General features: G+C 39.8%; 1 protein-coding gene across 6 annotated transcripts in view; it reads right to left on the reverse strand.

The window, feature by feature from the left end:
• The window catches only part of SPIN1 (spindlin 1), a 98,727-nt gene that overhangs the window by 6,289 nt on the left and 73,641 nt on the right, over nt 1–18,797 (reverse strand). For all 6 annotated transcript variants that reach the window (XM_036896894.2, XM_036896898.2, XM_036896895.2 and 3 more), the window contains 2 exons: nt 17,808–18,061; nt 13,317–13,550 (listed from right to left, as the gene is read on the reverse strand). In XM_036896894.2, coding sequence (XP_036752789.1) covers nt 13,317–13,550; nt 17,808–18,061 — 488 coding nt within the window. The remainder of the gene's footprint in view (nt 1–13,316; nt 13,551–17,807; nt 18,062–18,797) is intronic.

Genomic DNA, 18,797 nt, shown 5'->3' on the forward strand with positions numbered 1-18,797 from the left:
TTTCCTCAAAAATAGACACTTATCCAAAGATGTACACATGGCCAAGAACACATGCAACAATACTCAACATCTTTAGTCACCAGGGAAAAAACCAAACCAAAACCACAGAGTGAAATGCCATTTTACAACCACAAGGATGGCTAGAATCAAGAAGTCACAATACCAAAACATATAATAATTAAAATGGCAAAAATCAAAGACAAAGACAGGGTAGTAAAGGCAGCCAGAGAGAGAAAAAAGACCACCTACAAAGAAAAACCCATCAGACTCTCATCAGACTTCTCAACAGAAACCTTACAGGCCAGAAGAGAATGGCATGATATATTTAATTCAATGAAATGGAAGTGCCTTGAATGAAGAATACTGTATCCAGCAAGATTATCATTTAAATTTGAAGGACGGATAAACAATTTCCAGACAAGCAAAAGTTGAGGGGTATTTGCTTCCCACAAACCACCTCTACAGAATATTTTAAAGGGACTGCTCTAGATGGAAGGCTAAATAGATGTCACCAGAGAAAATAAAATCAAAGCAAAGAAAGCAGACCAACCAAATACCAACTAAAAAATAAAATCCACTATCCACAAAAGCAGTCACAGGAAACACAAAAGAGCACAGAATAAAACACCTAACGTATAAAGAATGGAGAAGGAAGAATAAGAAGGGAGAGAAATAAAGAATCATCACACTCTGTTTACAACAGCTTAATAAGAGAGTTAAGTTAAACGGTTAGATAGTAAAGAAGCTACCCTTGAACCTCTGGTAACCATGAATCCAAAGTCTGCAATGGCAATAAGTACATATCTATCGATAATCACCCTAAATGTAAATGGACTGAATGCACCAATCAAAAGACAGAGTCATAGAATGGATAAAAAAGCAAGACCCATCTATATGCTGCTTACAAGAGACTCACCTCAAACCCAAAGAGATACATAGACTAAAAGTGAAGGGATGGAAAAAGATACTTCATGGAAACAACAGGGAGCAAAAAGCAGGTGTTGCAGTACTAGTATCAGACAAAATAGACTTCAAAACAAAGAAAGTAACAAGAGATAAAGAAGGACATTACATAATGATAAAGGGGTCAGTCCAACAAGAGGATATGACCATAATAAATATCTATGCACCCAACACAGGAGGACCAACATATGTGAAACAAATACTACCAGAATTAAAGGAGGAAACAGAACGCAATGCATTCATTTAAGAAGGCTGCAGAATAGACCACATACTGGGCCACAAAAAGAACCTCAGTAAATTTAAAAAGATTGAAAGTCTACCAAACAACTTCTCAGATCACAAAGGTATAAAACTAGAAATAAATTGTACAAAGAAAACAAAAAGACTCACAAACACATGGAAGCTTAACAACATGCTCCTAAATAATCAATAGATCAATGACCAAATTAAAAGAGATCAAGCAATATGTGGAGACAAATGACAACAACAGCACAAAGCCCCAACTTCTACGGGATGCAGGGAAGGCAGTTCTAAGAGGAAAATATATAGCAATCCAGGCCTACTTAAAGAACAAAGAACAATCCCAAATGAATAGTCTAAATTCAGAATTACTCAAACTGGAAAAAGAACAAATGAGGCCCAAAGTCAGCAGAAGGAGGGACATAATAAAGATCAGAGAATAAATAAAATTGAAAAGAATAAAACAATAGAAAAAAAAATCAATGAAACCAAGAGCTCGTTCTTTGAGAAAAAAAAAATAGATAAACCCCTACCCAGACTTATTAAGAGAAAAAGAGATCTACACACATGAACAGAATCAGAAATGAGAAAGGAAAAATCACGACACACCCCACAGAAATACAAAGAATTATTAGAAAATACTATGAGAATCTATATGTTAACAAGCTGGAAAACCTAGAAGAAATGGACAACTTCCTAGAAAAATACAACCTTCCAAGACTAACCTAGGATGAAACAGAAAATCTAAACAGACCAATTACCAGCAACGAAATTGAAGCAGTAATCAAAAAACTACCCAAGAACAAAATCCAAGACCAGATGGATTCACCACTGAATTTTATCGGACATACAGAAAAGACATAATACCCACTCTCCTTAAAGTTTTCCAAAAAATAGAAGAGGGAATACTTCCAGACTCATTCTATGAAGCCAGCATCACTCTAATACCAAAACCAGGCCAAAAAAAGAAAATTACAGACCAATATCCCTGATGAACACAGATGCAAAAATACTTAACAAAATATTAGCAAACCAAATTCAAAAAGACACCAAGAGGCTCATACACCATGATCAAGTGGGATTCATCTCAGGGATGCAAGGATGGTACAACATTCGAAAATCCATCAACATCATCCACCACATCTTCAAAAAGGACAAAAACCACATGATGATCTCCATAGATGCCGAAAAAGCATTCGACAAAACTCAACATACATTCATGATAAAAACTCTCAACAAAATGGGTATAGAGGGCAAATACCTGAACATAAGAAAGACCATATATGACAAACGCACAGCCAACATCATACTTAACAGCAAGAAGCTGAAAGCTTTTCACCTAAGATCAGGAACAAGACAAGGATGCCCACTCTCCCCACTGTTATTCAACATAGTACTGGAGGTCCTAGCCACAGCAATCAGACAAAAAAACAAATAAATACAAGGCATTCAGATTGGTAAAGAATAAGTCAAACTGTCACTATTTGCAGACTACATGATATTGTACATAAAAAACCCTAAAGACTCCACTCCAAAACTACTAGAACTAATATCTGAATTCAGCAAAGTTGCAGGACACAAAATTAATATGCAGAAATCTGTTTTTTTTCTATATACTAATGATGAGCTAGCAGAGAGAGAGAAACCAGGAAAACAATTCCATTCACAACTGCACCAAAAATAATAAAATACATAGGATTAAACCTAACCAAGGAAGTGAAAGACCTATACCCTGAAAACTACAAGACACTCTTAAGAGAAATTAAAGAGGACACTAACAAATGGACACTCATCCATGCTCTTGGCTAGGAAGAATTAATATTGTCAAAATGGCCATCTTGCCTAAAGCCATCTACAGATTCAATGCAATCCCTATCAAAACACCAACAGCATTCTTCAAGGAACTAGAGTAAATCATTCTAAAATTCATATGGAACCACAAAAGACCCCGAATAGACAAAGCTATCCTGAGAACAAAGAATAAAGCTGGGGGAATCTCGCTTCCCAACTTCAAGCTCTACTACAAAGCCACAGTAATCAAGACAATTTGGTACTGGCACGAGAAGAGACCCACAGACCAGTGGAACAGAACAGAGTCTACATATTAACCCAAATATATATGGTGAATTAATATATGATAAAGGAGCCATGTACATACAATGGGGAAATGACAGCCTCTTCAACAACTGGTGTTGGCAAAACTGGACAGCTTCATGTAAGAGAATGAAACTGGATCACTGTCTAACCCCATACACAAAAGTAAATTTGAAATGGATCAAAGACCTGAATGTAAGTCATGAGACCATAAAACTCTTAGAAAAAAACATAGGCAAAAATCTTTTGGACATAAACATGAGCAACTTCTTCATGACCATATCCCCCTGGGGCAAGGGAAACAAAAGCAAAAATGAACAAGTGGGACTATATCAAGCTGAAAAGCTTCTGTACAGCAAAGGACACCATCAACAGAACAAAAAGACATCCTACAGTATGGAAGAATATATTCATAAATGACATATGTGATAAAGGGTTGACATCCAAAATATATAAAGAGCTCACACACTCAACAAACAAAAAGCAAATAATCCAATTAAAAAATGGGCAGAGGATATGAACAGACAGTGCTCCAAAGAAGAAATTCAGATGACCAACAGGCACATGGAAAGATGCTCCACATCGCAAATCATCAGAGAAATGCAAATTAAAACCACAATGAGATATCACCTCACACGTTAGAATGGCCACCATACAAAAGACAAACAACAAATGTTGACAAGAATGTGGAGAACGGGGAACCCTCCTAAACTGCTGGTAGGAATGTAAATTGGTTCAACCATTGTGGAAAGGAGTATGGAGGTTCTTCATAAAACTAAAAATAGGACAGCTGGGGCGGAAGATGGTGGCGTGAGTAGAGCAGCGGAAATCTCCTCCCAAAACAACATATATCTATGAAAATATAACAAAGACAACCCTTCCTAGAATAAAGACCAGAGGACACAGGACAATATCCAGACCACATCCGCACCTGAGAGAACCCAGCGCCTCGCGAAGGGGATTCAGATACAAGCCCCGGCCCCGCGGGAGCCGAGCGCCCCTCCCCCCAGCTCCCGGCGGGACAAGAGCAGGCAGAGCGGGAGGGAGACGGAGCCCAGGACTGCCGAACACCCAGCCCCAGCCATCCGGGCCAGAGTGCAGGGCGCTCGATACTAGGAAAACAGGGCAGCAAGAACAGTGAGCAGGCACTGGAGGCTGGGCGACAGAGGACATAAGAAAAGCACGCGACCATTTTTTTTTGCTTTTTTGCTGTTTTGTTTTGGCGAGCGCTTTTTGGAAGTCTTAAAGGGATAGGGACCCCAATACTAGGGAAACAGGGCAGAAAGACCGGTGAGCAGAGGCCTGAGGCTGGCACCGGAGAATAAAGAAAAACGAACGACCACCTTTTTTTTTAATTAAAAACTTTTTTTTTTGTTGTTAATTAACAAAATTTTTTTTTCTTTTTTTTTTTTTGGTGGGCGTTGTTTTGTTTTGGCGGGTGCTTTTTGGAAGTCTTAAAGGGGCAGGGCGGGTCACTTAATCCAGAGGTAGGGAATCCGGGGATCTCTGGGCACCCTAACCCCTGGGCTGCAGGGAGCAGGGAGGCCCCTTACGGAGATAAATAGCCTCCCAGCAGTTCCTGCTCCAACGCGACTCCACCATTTTGGAGTAGCTGCCCGAGCCAGGCCACGCCCACAGCAACAGCGGAGATTAACTCCATAGCAGCCGGACAGGAAGCAGAAACCCTGTCTGCGCGCAGCTGTGCAGCACAAGCCACTAGAGGTCGCTGTTCTCCCAGGAGAGGAGGGCCACAAACCAACAAGAAAGGAAGTCCTTCCAGCCGTCACTCGTCCCAGTTCTGCAGACTATTCCTATCACCATGAAAAGGCAAAGCTACAGGCAGACAAAGATCACAGAGACAACACCAGAGAAGGAGACAGACCTAACCAGTCTCCCTGAAAAAGAATTCAAAATAAGAATCATAAACATGCTGACAGAGATGCAGAGAAATACGCAAGAGAAATGGGATGAAGTCCGGAAGGAGATCACAGATGCCAGAAAGGAGATCGCAGAAATGAAACAAACTCTGGAAGGGTTTATAAGCAGAATGGATAGAATGCAAGAGGCCATTGATGGAACTGAAATCAGAGAACAGGAACGCATAGAAGCTGACATAGAGAGAGACAAAAGGATCTCCAGGAATGAAACAATATTAAGAGAACTGTGTGACCAATCCAAAAGGAACAATATCCGTATTATAGGGGTCCCAGAAGAAGAAGAGAGAGGAAAAGAGATGGAAAGTATCTTAGAAGAAATAATTGCTGAAAACTTCCCCACACTGGGGGAGGAAGTAATCGAACAGACCACGGAAATACACAGAACCCCCAACAGAAAGGATCCAAGAAGGGCAACACCAAGACACATAATAATTAAAATGGCAAAGATCAAGGACAAGGAAAGAGTGTTAAAGGCAGCTAGAGAGAAAAAGGTCACCTATAAAGGGAAACCCATCAGGCTAACGTCAGATTTCTCAACAGAAACCCTACAGGCCAGAAGAGAATGGCATGATATATTTAATACAATGAAACAGAAGGGCCTTGAACCAAGGATACTGTATCCAGCACGACTATCATTCGAATATGACGGTGGGATTAAACAATTCCCAGACAAACAAAAGCTGAGGGAATTTGCTTTCCACAAACCACCTCTACAGAACATCTTACAGGGACTGCTCTAGATGGGAGCACTCCTAGAAAGAGCACAGCACAAAACACCCAACATATGAAGAATCGAGGAGGAGGAACAAGAAGGGAGAGAAGAAAAGAATCTCCAGACAGTGTATATAACAGCTCAATAAGCGAGCTAAGTTAGGCAGTAAGATACTAAAGAAGCTAACCTTGAACCTTTGGTAACCACGAATTTAAAGCCTGCAATGGCAATAAGTACATATCTTTCAATAGTCACCCTAAATGTTAATGGGTTGAATGCACCAATCAAAAGACACAGAGTAACAGAATGGATAAAAAAGCAAGACCCATCTATATGCTGCTTACAAGAAACTCACCTCAAACCCAAAGACATGTACAGACTAAAAGTCAAGGGATGGAAAAACATATTTCAAGCAAACAACAGTGAGAAGAAAGCAGGGGTTGCAGTACTAATATCAGACAAAATAGACTTCAAAACAAAGAAAGTAACAAGAGATAAAGAAGGACACTACATAATGATAAAGGGCTCAGTCAAACAAGAGGATATAACCATTCTAAATTTATATGCACCCAACACAGGGGCACCAGCATATGTGAAACAAATACTAACAGAACTAAAGGGGGATATAGACTGCAATGCATTCATTCTAGGAGACTTCAACACACCACTCACCCCAAAGGATAGATCCACTGGGCAGAAAATAAGTAAGGACACGGAAGCACTGAACAACACAGTAGAGCAGATGGACCTAATAGACATCTATAGAACTCTACATCCAAAAGCAGCGGGATATACATTCTTCTCAAGTGCACATGGAACATTCTCCAGAATAGACCACATACTAGGCCACAAAAAGAGCCTCAGAAAATTCCAAAAGATTGAAATCCTACCAACCAACTTTTCAGACCACAAAGGCATAAAACTAGAAATAAACTGTACAAAGAAAGCAAAGAGGCTCACAAACACATGGAGGCTTAACAACACGCTCCTCAATAATCAATGGATCAATGACCAAATCAAAATGGAGATCCAGCAATATATGGAAACAAATGACAACAACAACACTAAGCCCCAACTTCTATGGGACACAGCAAAAGCAGTCTTAAGAGGAAAGTATATAGCAATCCAAGCATATTTAAAAAAGGAAGAGCAATCCCAAATGAATGGTCTAATGTCACAATTATCGAAATTGGAAAAAGAAGAACAGATGAGGCCTAAGGTCAGCAGAAGGAGGGACATAATAAAGATCAGAGAAGAAATAAATAAAATTGAGAAGAATAAAACAATAGCAAAAATCAATGAAACCAAGAGCTGGTTCTTCGAGAAAATAAACAAAATAGATAAGCCTCTAGCCAGACTTATTAAGAAGAAAAGAGAGTCAACACAAATCAACAGTATCAGAAATGAGAAAGGAAAAATCACGATGGACCCCACGGAAATGCAAAGAATTATTGGAGAATACTATGAAAACCTTTATGCTAACAAGCTGGGAAACCTAGGAGAAATGGACAACTTCCTAGAAAAATATAACCTTCCAAGATTGACCCAGGAAGAAACAGAAAATCTAAACAGACCAATTACCAGCAACGAAATTGAAGCGGTAATCAAAAAACTACCAAAGAACAAAACCCCCGGGCCAGATGGATTTACCTCGGAATTTTATCAGACATACAGGGAAGACATAATACCCATTCTCCTTAAAGTTTTCCAAAAAATAGAGGAGGAGGGGATACTCTCAAACTCATTCTATGAAGCTAACATCACCCTAATACCAAAACCAGGCAAAGACCCCACCAAAATAGAAAACTACAGACCAATATCCCTGATAAACGTAGATGCAAAAATACTCAACAAAATATTAGCAAACCGAATTCAAAAATACATCAAAAGGATCGTACACCATGACCAAGTGGGATTCATCCCAGGGATGCAAGGATGGCACAATATTCAAAAGTCCATCAACATCATCCACCACATCAACAAAAAGAAAGACAAAAACCACATGATCATCTCCATAGATGCTGAAAAAGCATTTGACAAAGTTCAACATCCATTCATGTTAAAAACTCTCAGCAAAATGGGAATAGAGGGCAAGTACCTCAACATAATAAAGGCCATCTATGATAAACCCACAGCCAACATTATATTGAACAGCGAGAAGCTGAAAGCATTTCCTCTGAGATCGGGAACTAGACAGGGATGCCCACTATCTCCACTGTTATTTAACATAGTACTTGAGGTCCTAGCCACGGCAATCAGACAAAACAAAGAAATACAAGGAATCCAGATTGGTAAAGAAGAAGTTAAACTGTCACTATTTGCAGATGACATGATACTGTACATAAAAAACCCTAAAGACTCCACCCCAAAACTACTAGAACTGATATCGGAATACAGCAAAGTTGCAGGATACAAAATCAACACACAGAAATCTGTGGCTTTCCTATATACTAACAATGAACCAACAGAAAGAGAAATCAGGAAAACAACTCCATTCACAATTGCATCAAAAAAAATAAAATACCTAGGAATAAACCTAACCAAAGAAGTGAAAGACTTATACTCTGAAAACTACAAGTCACTCTTAAGAGAAATTAAAGGGGACACTAACAGATGGAAACTCATCCCATGCTCATGGCTAGGAAGAATTAATATCGTTAAAATGGCCATCCTGCCCAAAGCAATATACAGATTTGATGCAATCCCTATGAAACTACCAGCAACATTCTTCAATGAACTGGAACAAATAATTCAAAAATTCATATGGAAACACCAAAGACCCCGAATAGCCAAAGCAATCCTGAGAAAGAAGAATAAAGTAGGGGGGATCTCACTCCCCAACTTCAAGCTCTACTATAAAGCCATAGTAATCAAGACAATTTGGTACTGGCACAAGAGCAGAGCCACAGACCAATGGAACAGACTAGAGAATCCAGACATTAACCCAGACATATATGGTCAATTAATATTTGATAAAGGAGCCATGGACATACAATGGCGAAATGACAGTCTCTTCAACAGGTGGAGCTGGCAAAACTGGACAGCTACACGTAGGAGAATGAAACTGGACCATTGTCTAACCCCATATACAAAAGTAAACTCAAAATGGATCAAAGATCTGAATGTAAGCCATGAAACCATTAAACTCTTGGAAGAAAACATAGGCACAAACCTCTTAGACATAAACATGAGTGACCTCTTCTTGAACATATCTCCCCGGGCAAGGAAAACAACAGCAAAAATGAGTAAGTGGGACTATATTAAGCTGAAAAGCTTCTGTACAGCAAAAGACACCATCAATAGAACACGAAGGATCCCTACAGTATGGGAGAATATATTTGAAAATGACACATCCGATAAAGGCTTGACGTCCAGAATATATAAGGAGCTCACACGCCTCAACAAACAAAAAACAAATAACCCAATTAAGAAATGGGCAGAGGAACTGAACAGACAGTTCTCCAAAAAAGAAATACAGATGGCCAACAGGCACATGAAAAGATGCTCCACATCGCTAATTATCAGAGAAATGCAAATTAAAAGTACAATGAGGTATCACCTCACACCAGTAAGGATAGCTGCCATCCAAAAGACAAACAACAACAAATGTTGGCGAGGCTGTGGAGAAAGGGGAACCCTCCTACACTGCTGGTGGGAATGTAAGTTAGTTCAACCATTGTGGAAAGCAGTATGGAGGTACATCAAAATGCTCAAAACAGACTTACCATTTGACCCAGGAATTCCACTCCTAGGAATTTACCCTAAGAACGCAGCAATCAAGTTTGAGAAAGACAGATGCACCCCTATGTTTATTGCAGCACTATTTACAATAGCCAAGAATGGGAAGCAACCTAAATGTCCATCAATAGATGAATGGATAAAGAAGATGTGGTACATATACACAATGGAATACTACTCAGCCATAAGAAAAGGGCAAATCCAATCATTCGCAGCAACATGGATGGAGCTGGAGGGTATTATGCTCAGTGAAACAAGCCAAGCGGAGAAAGAGAAATACCAAATGATTTCACTTATCTGTGGAATATAAGAACAAAGGAAAAACTGAAGGAACAAAACAGCAGCAGAATCACAGAACTCAAGAATGGACTAACAGGTACCAAAGGGAAAGGGACTGGGGAGGATGGGTGGGTAGGGAGGGATAAGGGGGGGAGAAGTAGGGGGGTATTAAGATTAACATGCATGGGGGGGTAGGAGAAAAGGGAGGGCTGTACAACACAGAGAAGGCAAGTAGTGATTCTACAACATTTTACTATGCTGATGGACAGTGACTGTAAAGGGGTTTATAGGGGAGACCTGGTATAGGGGAGAGCCTAGTAAACATAATATTCGTCATGTAAGTGTAGATTAGTGATACCAAAAACAAAGCAAAAAAAAAAAAAAGGGCAGTTCCTGTGTGGTAACCTCCAACTAGTTCTACACAAGGGTATAAAGGGCATATAAAAGTGTAGGCAAAGGGTCTGTTTGTGTTTATACAGAGGATCAAAGCCTAATTGGGCTACCCCGAAAATGAACTAAGATACGATAGGAAAAAGAACTTCCAACATCTGCACTCTCTGGAAGACTCATGCCAGAAGATGCTCATCAAAACACCCCAACAAAGATCCACACACTGCTACAGCTGTAGATGCACTCATCCCACCAGTTCCTGGACTTGCCATGGGAATGAGGAAGGAGTTATCTAAGCTGGCCTGTGCATACAGTAAAACAACAAATTTGACTGGATCTATACTGTTGGAACTCAACCAAGAATTTGGAGAAGTGCAAATTGTAGCGCTCCAAAGTCTTACAACTACAGACTATTTACTGTTAAAAAAACATATGGCATGTGAACAGTCCCCAGGAATGGGTTGTTTTAATTTGTCTGATTTCTCTCAGACTGTTCAAGTTCAGTTAGACAATATCCACCATATCATAGATAAGTTTTCACAAATGCCTAAGGTGCCTAACTGGTTTTCTTGGTTTCACTGGAGATGGCTGGTAATTACAGATATGCTTTGGTTAGGTAACTATACTCCTATTATGTTAATGTGTGTGCGCAATTTAAGTAGTAGCTTAAAACCTATATATGCTGAAGTTACTCTACAAGAAGATATGTCAAAGAAATAATCAATCTTCCCATGTTTTCTTCCGCCTGCTACTTCTATAGCTTTTCTTCTTCCTCCCTAATTACAACCCTTGAATAGAATTCGTGCCTCATATCAAATTTACCGAGTATCATAATTCTTCCAAGTGGTAAAGACACCTCAAGACAAATGCTGGGCATAGAAGCTACAGGGCATAAATATGCAAAGAAGTAAAAAGCTAACGTTTTCAAACAATAAGGCTTCCCTCTCACTTACCAACTTCACATTTCCCTGTATGGCCCCGGAAGATGACTGGTTAGCCAGAGACGGGTAAGATTCCTCAAGGGAGGAACAACCTAAGACAGGCACAGTCGCAGGGGGGCCATCAGGTGAGAAATTGGGGATCAACAGAGGTGAGGCTTAGAACCTCACCCCCCCTGTTCTGAGAGAAATCTTCTGCATACGTGGATGTTTTATTGCCCTGGTCTAGCTTGGATTAACACGTAGTCTACAGGCACACACCTGATCATCTACATTTGCTCTCTTACAACACTAAACTATGTTTTCTACCTTTATCTTGTATCTACCTACCACTTCAGCATTTTATTAAAAATAATAATAATAAAGAGAGAAATGTGGTATCCACATATAAATCAAGTATAAAAACCAAATGAGTATTCATATTTGAACTGACTGTTTAGAGTTCATAATGCATGAGCAAAACCGAAAGTTTCTGTGATGACTGCCCTTGTACTGTTCACTATGTAACTTATTCATTATGTAAGAATTTGTTCTACATGTAAGAACTTGTTTGTTATGCCTCAGAAGATTGGAGACTGACGAAAATTAGGCTTGGGGTGGATTAATGATTGTGCATTGAGCATTGACTCCCCTATACAGAATTTTATTGTCATTAACAACCATTTGATCAATAAATATGAGAGATGCCCTCACAAAAAAAAAAAAAAAAAAAAAAAAAAAAAACTAAAAATAGAAATACCATTTGACCCAGGAATTTCACTCCTAGGAATTTACCCTAAGAATGCAGGAGCCCAGTTTGAAAAAGACATATGCACCCCTATGTTTATCACAGCATTATTTACAATAGCCAAGACATGGAAGCAACCTAAGTGTCCATCAGTAGATGAATGGATAAAGAAGATGTGGTACATACACACAGTGGAATATTATTCAGCCATACGAAGAAAACAAATCCTACCATTTGCAACAACATGGATCGAGCTAGAGGGTATTACGTTCAGTGAAATAAGCCAGGCAGAAAAAGAGAAGTATCAAATGATTTCACTCAACTGTGGAGTACAAGAACAAAGAAAAAAACTGAAGAAACAAAATAGCAGCAGACTCACAGAAACCCAAGAATGGACTAACAGTTACTAAAGGGAAAGGGACTGGGGAGGATGGGTGGGAAGGGACAGACAAGGGGGAAAAGGGGGCACACATAATGTAGGGGGTGGGGGGCACGGCGAAGGCAATGTAACACAGAGAAGACAAGTAGTGATTGTATAGCATCTTACTATGCTGATGGACAGTTACTGTTAATGGTACTGTTATGGTGGGGACTTAATGATAAGAAATGAAAAGAAAAAAAGACATCAGACAACAGTTAAGTGTTGATAGTATGTGCAGAAATCAGAGCCCTCACACACTGCTGGTTAGATTGTACAACGAAAGGGTACACTGCTCTGAAAATTGGTCTGGCAGTTCCCTAAACAAGTCCACATATAGTGACCACTATGCCCCACAATTCCACTCCTAGGTGTATACCCAAGAGAACTGAAAATAAATGTCCACTCAGGAACATGTACACAAATGTTTATAGCAGCATCTTTCATAATATCCAAAAAGCAGAGAACATTGCAAATGTCCATCCACAGATGAATGAATAAGCATAATACAGTCTAGCCATACAATGAAGTTTTATTTGGCCACTACAAGAAATGAAGTTCTGACGTGTGCTGCAGCACAAATGAGCTTTGGAAACATGATGCTGGCTGGAAAAGCTAGTTACAGTGGACCCTGTGTTATATACTCCATTGATATGAAAGTCTGAAGTCCAGAACAGAGACATCCACACAGAAAGTAAATTATTCTTCGCAAAAGGGTGAAAAATTCGACATCCTATGGTTGGCACGTAACTAAAAGAATAATCACATATCCCTAATAATTAAAATAAAAAAGTATCTTCAAAAGTTACCCCTTTTGAATTATCTAAAATTCAAATCCCTTTTGAATTATCAAAAATAATTGCTGTCAATCTATACTTACTAGAATCAGGCATAATGCGCAGGTCGCCTTCTTTATAATCATCTAAGAGCTGGTACATGTACAAGACAGGATCTTTTTCATAGGTAATGTAAAACCATGTGTTCATTATAGGGGCGCGTGCTAGGACCATTCCCCTCCACTCGTCCTTGGAGCCATCCTCGGTCTCAAACATGTGCTCCACTGCCTTGCCAATCATCGTGTCAGCTAGGTGTGCGTCGCTGATTCGGGAAGTTGCTGGGGACAAGAAAGCAAACAATTATTTACAAAGCGTCTTGTTCAACATGCATGCACTATGAAAACAGCTTATTCAAAGCAGCAACCTAAAGAGCTGTCCACGCAGTTCACCAGCATCAGAACCACCCAGCATCCTTCACATGGATGGTCAAGCCCACAGACACCCAGGGCCAGAGACCAGATTCTGCCAGATTTGATTTCATAGGGACAGTTTTGTCCCAAGTCAGTTATTGAGAGAATCTGCTTTTCTCCCTTTTCTTTTTCTGAACTAAATTAGAGTTTTCAGTTCTTTAAGTATATGGTGTTTTTATTACTGTTTAAGTGGCTGGTTTTAAACTTTGTGAAAATCAGAATATCCAGGACCATGCCTGCAGGCCCTCCTTGTTCCCAGTCGCTACAACCATGAGGCAGGCACCGAACAGGACACTCAGCCTGGTGGAGGCACGTGCCCCTCGTGCCCCAGCCCTGTCTTCCCCCGCAACCCCGAACCATGCCCTCCTCCTGCTTAAAGCTCCAGTGCCTTCCCTCACATCTGAGGGACAAACTGCCAAGGCCCGCAGACGGTGGCCCTGGGGCCCTGCAGTAGCCCCCGGCCCACCCTGGAGGCTGTCAGGACAGGCCCGCAGAAGGAACCTTCGCAGTCACCTGCCCAGTTCTACTTCCTAAAGACATGGTCCTTGTCTGGGATCTTGCTTTATGTGTTGACCTGCATTTAGCAGAGATCTTCTCTGTCTTGTTTCCAATACCAAGATCACATTGATTATTTGTTGTACAAATTAACTGGTTCTGAGGAGTGGGCCACTGTAGATGGCTGTGTGGTGAGGAGTCTGGCCTCCCCACTGGGTTTCAAGAGCCCCCCACAGCCCTGCTCCATATGCAATGACCAGTGTCATTTCTTTTTTTCACTGTTGAGAAAATTACAGAGGACCCTACTAATTTTCTCTGGTCCTCACATTTTTATAGACAAATGTCCTTAAAAAAAATCTAGTACCCCTATCTCACTCATGAGTGCTTCTTTTTCAAATAAAATCTAAAGGAACAAAGATGAGAATTTCTTAGTAAAGAGACTGCTATCCACCTTTATCAGGACACTCGTGGTCTTCTTTAAGTATGCAATAACCATCAAAACTTACATAGAATTAATTCCCACTGTGCAGGACAAGAAAACAAAATCACAAGTTTCTTCATAAACCTACTACTTCATAAATTATAAACGAAACATCTAAAAATATTTTAAAATACCCACATAGGAAGCATACTTTTAATGAAAAGTAACTATTCCTAACAAAAAAATAGTAAAAGAGTGACACAATTTTATATTTTTGTAAATCTCAATGTCTAGGTTTTAAGAAGGACAACTAGATTCTCTTATCAGTGGTATGTTCTTCTGGCTGTGTAAAATCTAGCCTCCCAAAGATAAGTTTTAATTTAACAGTGTGGCAAGTTTATTGATAGTGATTTCAGGTTCTACACTGTAATTGACCTTGAGGATCTACCACTTGAGTTTTGATGTAGTACAAAAGAATATCTAGAATTACCTGAAAAGACTAATAGAACAGTCTTCAACAACATATTTGTTTAGCTCCAGAACATGTAAAGAATCCTACAACTCAAAAAATAAATATATAAAACAACCTGATCAGAAAATGGGCAAAGGACTTGAATAGATGTTTCTTTGAATAGATGACATACAAATGGCCAAAAAGCATATGAAAAGGTGTTGACATCACTCATTATCAAAGAAATGCAGATGAAAACCAAGAGACAATAGCAAGCATTGGTGAGGATGTGCAGAAATTGGAGCCCTTGTGCACTGCTGGTGGGATAGTAAAATGTTACAAACACTACAGAAAACATTAGGTAGGTCCCTCATAAAATTCAGCACAGACACCATAAGGTCTAGCAGAGGAGTGAGCCACTGTGCTTCTGGGTGTATACCTGCACTCACAGCAGCCCTGCTCACAGTCAGAAGGAAGAAGCCACCCAAGTGTCCATCCATCTACACATGAGTAGGCAAGCACAATGTGCTCTATACAGGCAATGGAATGTTACCCAGCCATAAAAAGAAAATCCTATCACTGTCACAGAATGAGTGAACCTTGAGGACATTTATGCTAAAAGAAGCTAGTCATGAAAGCAGACTCCACTTATAAGGTCCTTAAAGTAATCAAATTCATGGAGACAGACAGTACGATGGCAGTGCCTGGTCTAGGGGTGGGGGGTGACAGTGTTACAGATTTGCATGAAGTTCTGCAGGTCTGCTTCACAGCCATGTGGATGTCCTTAACACTCCTGACCTGAATGCTCAGAAATGGTTAAAGGAGTAAATTTCATGTATACGTGTTTTTCACAACACAACCTGTTCATCTCTGCATGGATCTTTTACCAATACATGACGTAGTAACATCGAGCATTGTTCATACAAAAATTACTGTGTTTGCTGAGCTATACACATCTTACAAATAGTGGGAAACTCCAGCATGTTAGTATTACGGTGAACTCGGGGGTCCCAGGCCACTCTCTGGGAACCACCTGTGTCATCACACTGACTTTGTAGTAAAAAAAGAACAACAAAATTGTAACTATAGCCTAATGTCCTGCCAGAAGCAAATTAGGAGATGGTTTTCTTCTCACAGGGAACATAAATGAAGGCTAAATATTTTCCGACTAAAGTATCATAGACAATACTGTAATTACCTATTAATTAAATTAGCCATGTGCTGTGCTGCTGCTTTGCATAGAGGCCTTTACAAAAGCAACCCATGTCTACTGCTAGAAACAGATAATCAGAACTGGGAAGAAAAACATCAAGTAACCCTTAATCCCATCACCAGAGCAACTCATGCTTTGGGCATTTTGGTTTGTCAATCACTTTTTTGTCAAGATAAAAATATTTCTCTGTCCTTGTGATGACAAGAGAACTAACATACAGCAGTGGTTATGAGGCAAGTGCAGTTTATTTCAAATGAGCTACCAGCTGTCTTGCCCTAGGAGGGGTGGAGACTAAAATACTGTATCAACAAAAGGATGCATGATAATTACTTAGTACGAAAAATTGATACAGAAGTTTGGACAGTAGCTGTTAAGCCCTAAATAAGACTCCCCAGTGTTAGTCTGTTATGTGGGAAGTGGACTGGTGTCATGACCAAGGGGGTGGTGGGTGTGCCTCATGAGAAGAACGCCATGTTCAGTCACACTCAGGATAGATAAAAACGTTGAATATGCTGAAGATTTATTACTACACAATTAGTCATGTTTGGGAATAATAATACATATTTAAATTTAGAGAAAGAGTTCTGTAAAGACAGAGACCCAGCATTTGGTATCTAGGAAGATTAAAAAACTTGCTGCTCTGGCAGAGAATTAACTTGCTGGGGAGGTGTGTGTCCCAAGAAGAAGAGGCAAAGACAGGGTGAGGGCACTGGGCTGGCTCCTCCCTGCACAATTTGACCCCAAATGTCCACCGCCAAGCCCAGGTCTGCCAAGGCCATGCTGGTTAAGGCTTTTCCAGACACTTCTGAAGCATGAGCCAATGTCCATGCCAGAGCACACTGTAATAAAACAACGCTTCAAAGTGAACATCTGAAGGGGGCAGCATTAATTTGGGTGTATCCTACTTATCTTATAAATAAAGCATTTTTATTTTATTCTTAAAAATAAATAAGTCATTATTTAACTGACACCTTATGCCTTGAGGAGCTTAAGTTACACAAGACATAAATGATTCTTATGACATTTAAGAAAAAAGAGATTCATTTCTACAAACACTGTATAAACAAATCCTAAGGATAGCACATGCCTAATAAAACTCACATTTTGGTTGCTTAAATTTTCACTGCAAGCACAACTACCACTTATGTAATAATATACAATGAAAGCTACAGTTCTCATAACGAATTTAATAAATACGTTAAGATTTTTCTTAGCTGTTATATAACCTGATGAAATATGTACACAGGATATTTGAGCTAGCAAGAAATACTCTTACCCATCAGAGGCTAGATAAATAGTGAGCGAAACATGGGGAAATAATCACGTTAGAAACCATCAGTGTAAAGTTTTTTGGCACCAATTTCACACATCTTTATATCCCTCAGTTCCCTAACAGTGGTTTTAGGTGACTTATTTAAATAAGTATCAGGAGTGCAAGCACTCCAATAAAAATTAAAATGCCAATAGTGCAAAATAATAATAAAAAAGCACCTATGTCAATAATCACTTTTAAAGCATATAGTACAAATAGTAAACAGAACTTACCAACTCTATCAGGGAGGACTTCAAGCGCAGAAACTCTTTCATCTTTATTAAGTTCTAGTCCATAAACACAGTCAAATCCATCGTATTTTATAAGATACAAAGAAGGATTTACAGGCACCTGGTCCAGAACGGTTCCTTTCCACTGGGTGACAGGGCCACTCCCTTCCTTCCAACCATGCTGAATCCTGCAGCCTACGATATTCCGCCGGGGCTGGGAAACAGGTTTGCTTGGCCCAACACTGCTCCGATGTTTTCTGTATTCACACATGCACACATGTAAGGTATCAAAGGTCAAAAGTAAACACTCCTAGACCCAACCCAACATGTCAGCCAGCACGCTCTCAATACAGCTCAACCTGGGCCCTGCTACGAATGCTGCCGTGCCCTGGGTCCCAGTGGCAGTGGGTGGCCATCTCCCAGTCACACAGCCATGCAGTGGGCTCACAGGTGGGGCCGTGCAGCCCTCTAGGGACAGCAGGAACACCCCTGGTCAGTAGCAGCACACTTCCTAATACTAAGCATCAGTTTTTCAGCTTCCTGGATTTCCTGTAATTCAATCAACTCACAATTATCCAAGTCAAAGACAGAGAAGGGCTAACCAAATGAAATAATCACATATGCATATGGCTTTACAGGCTATGAACCCATTTCTAGTCAAAAAGAAATGTGTAACTATTCAGTTGCACCCTTTCTAATGTCCACATAATTTTACCCCCATTGGCTTAAACAGTAAGAATAAATGACATTTAACTTTTTCTGAAACGAGTCCAGACTTGGTTGTAGCCATTCGCAATACCATCATTACTTCCCTAGAAAACTTTAAACACTTAAAAACATGACAAATACTTAATGTAATATCAAAAAATGTTGGAACAAACATCAAAACTATATTCTTCCTGGATTATTAACAAGTGAAAAAAATCCACATACAATGTTTACAAATAATATACCTGGATCTTGAAATCAGGAAAAAAAACTTTGTTTCACCAT

The sequence above is a fragment of the Manis pentadactyla genome, chromosome 3 (assembly GCF_030020395.1).
Source record: "Manis pentadactyla isolate mManPen7 chromosome 3, mManPen7.hap1, whole genome shotgun sequence".
In the NCBI taxonomy this organism is placed as follows: domain Eukaryota; kingdom Metazoa; phylum Chordata; class Mammalia; order Pholidota; family Manidae; genus Manis; species Manis pentadactyla.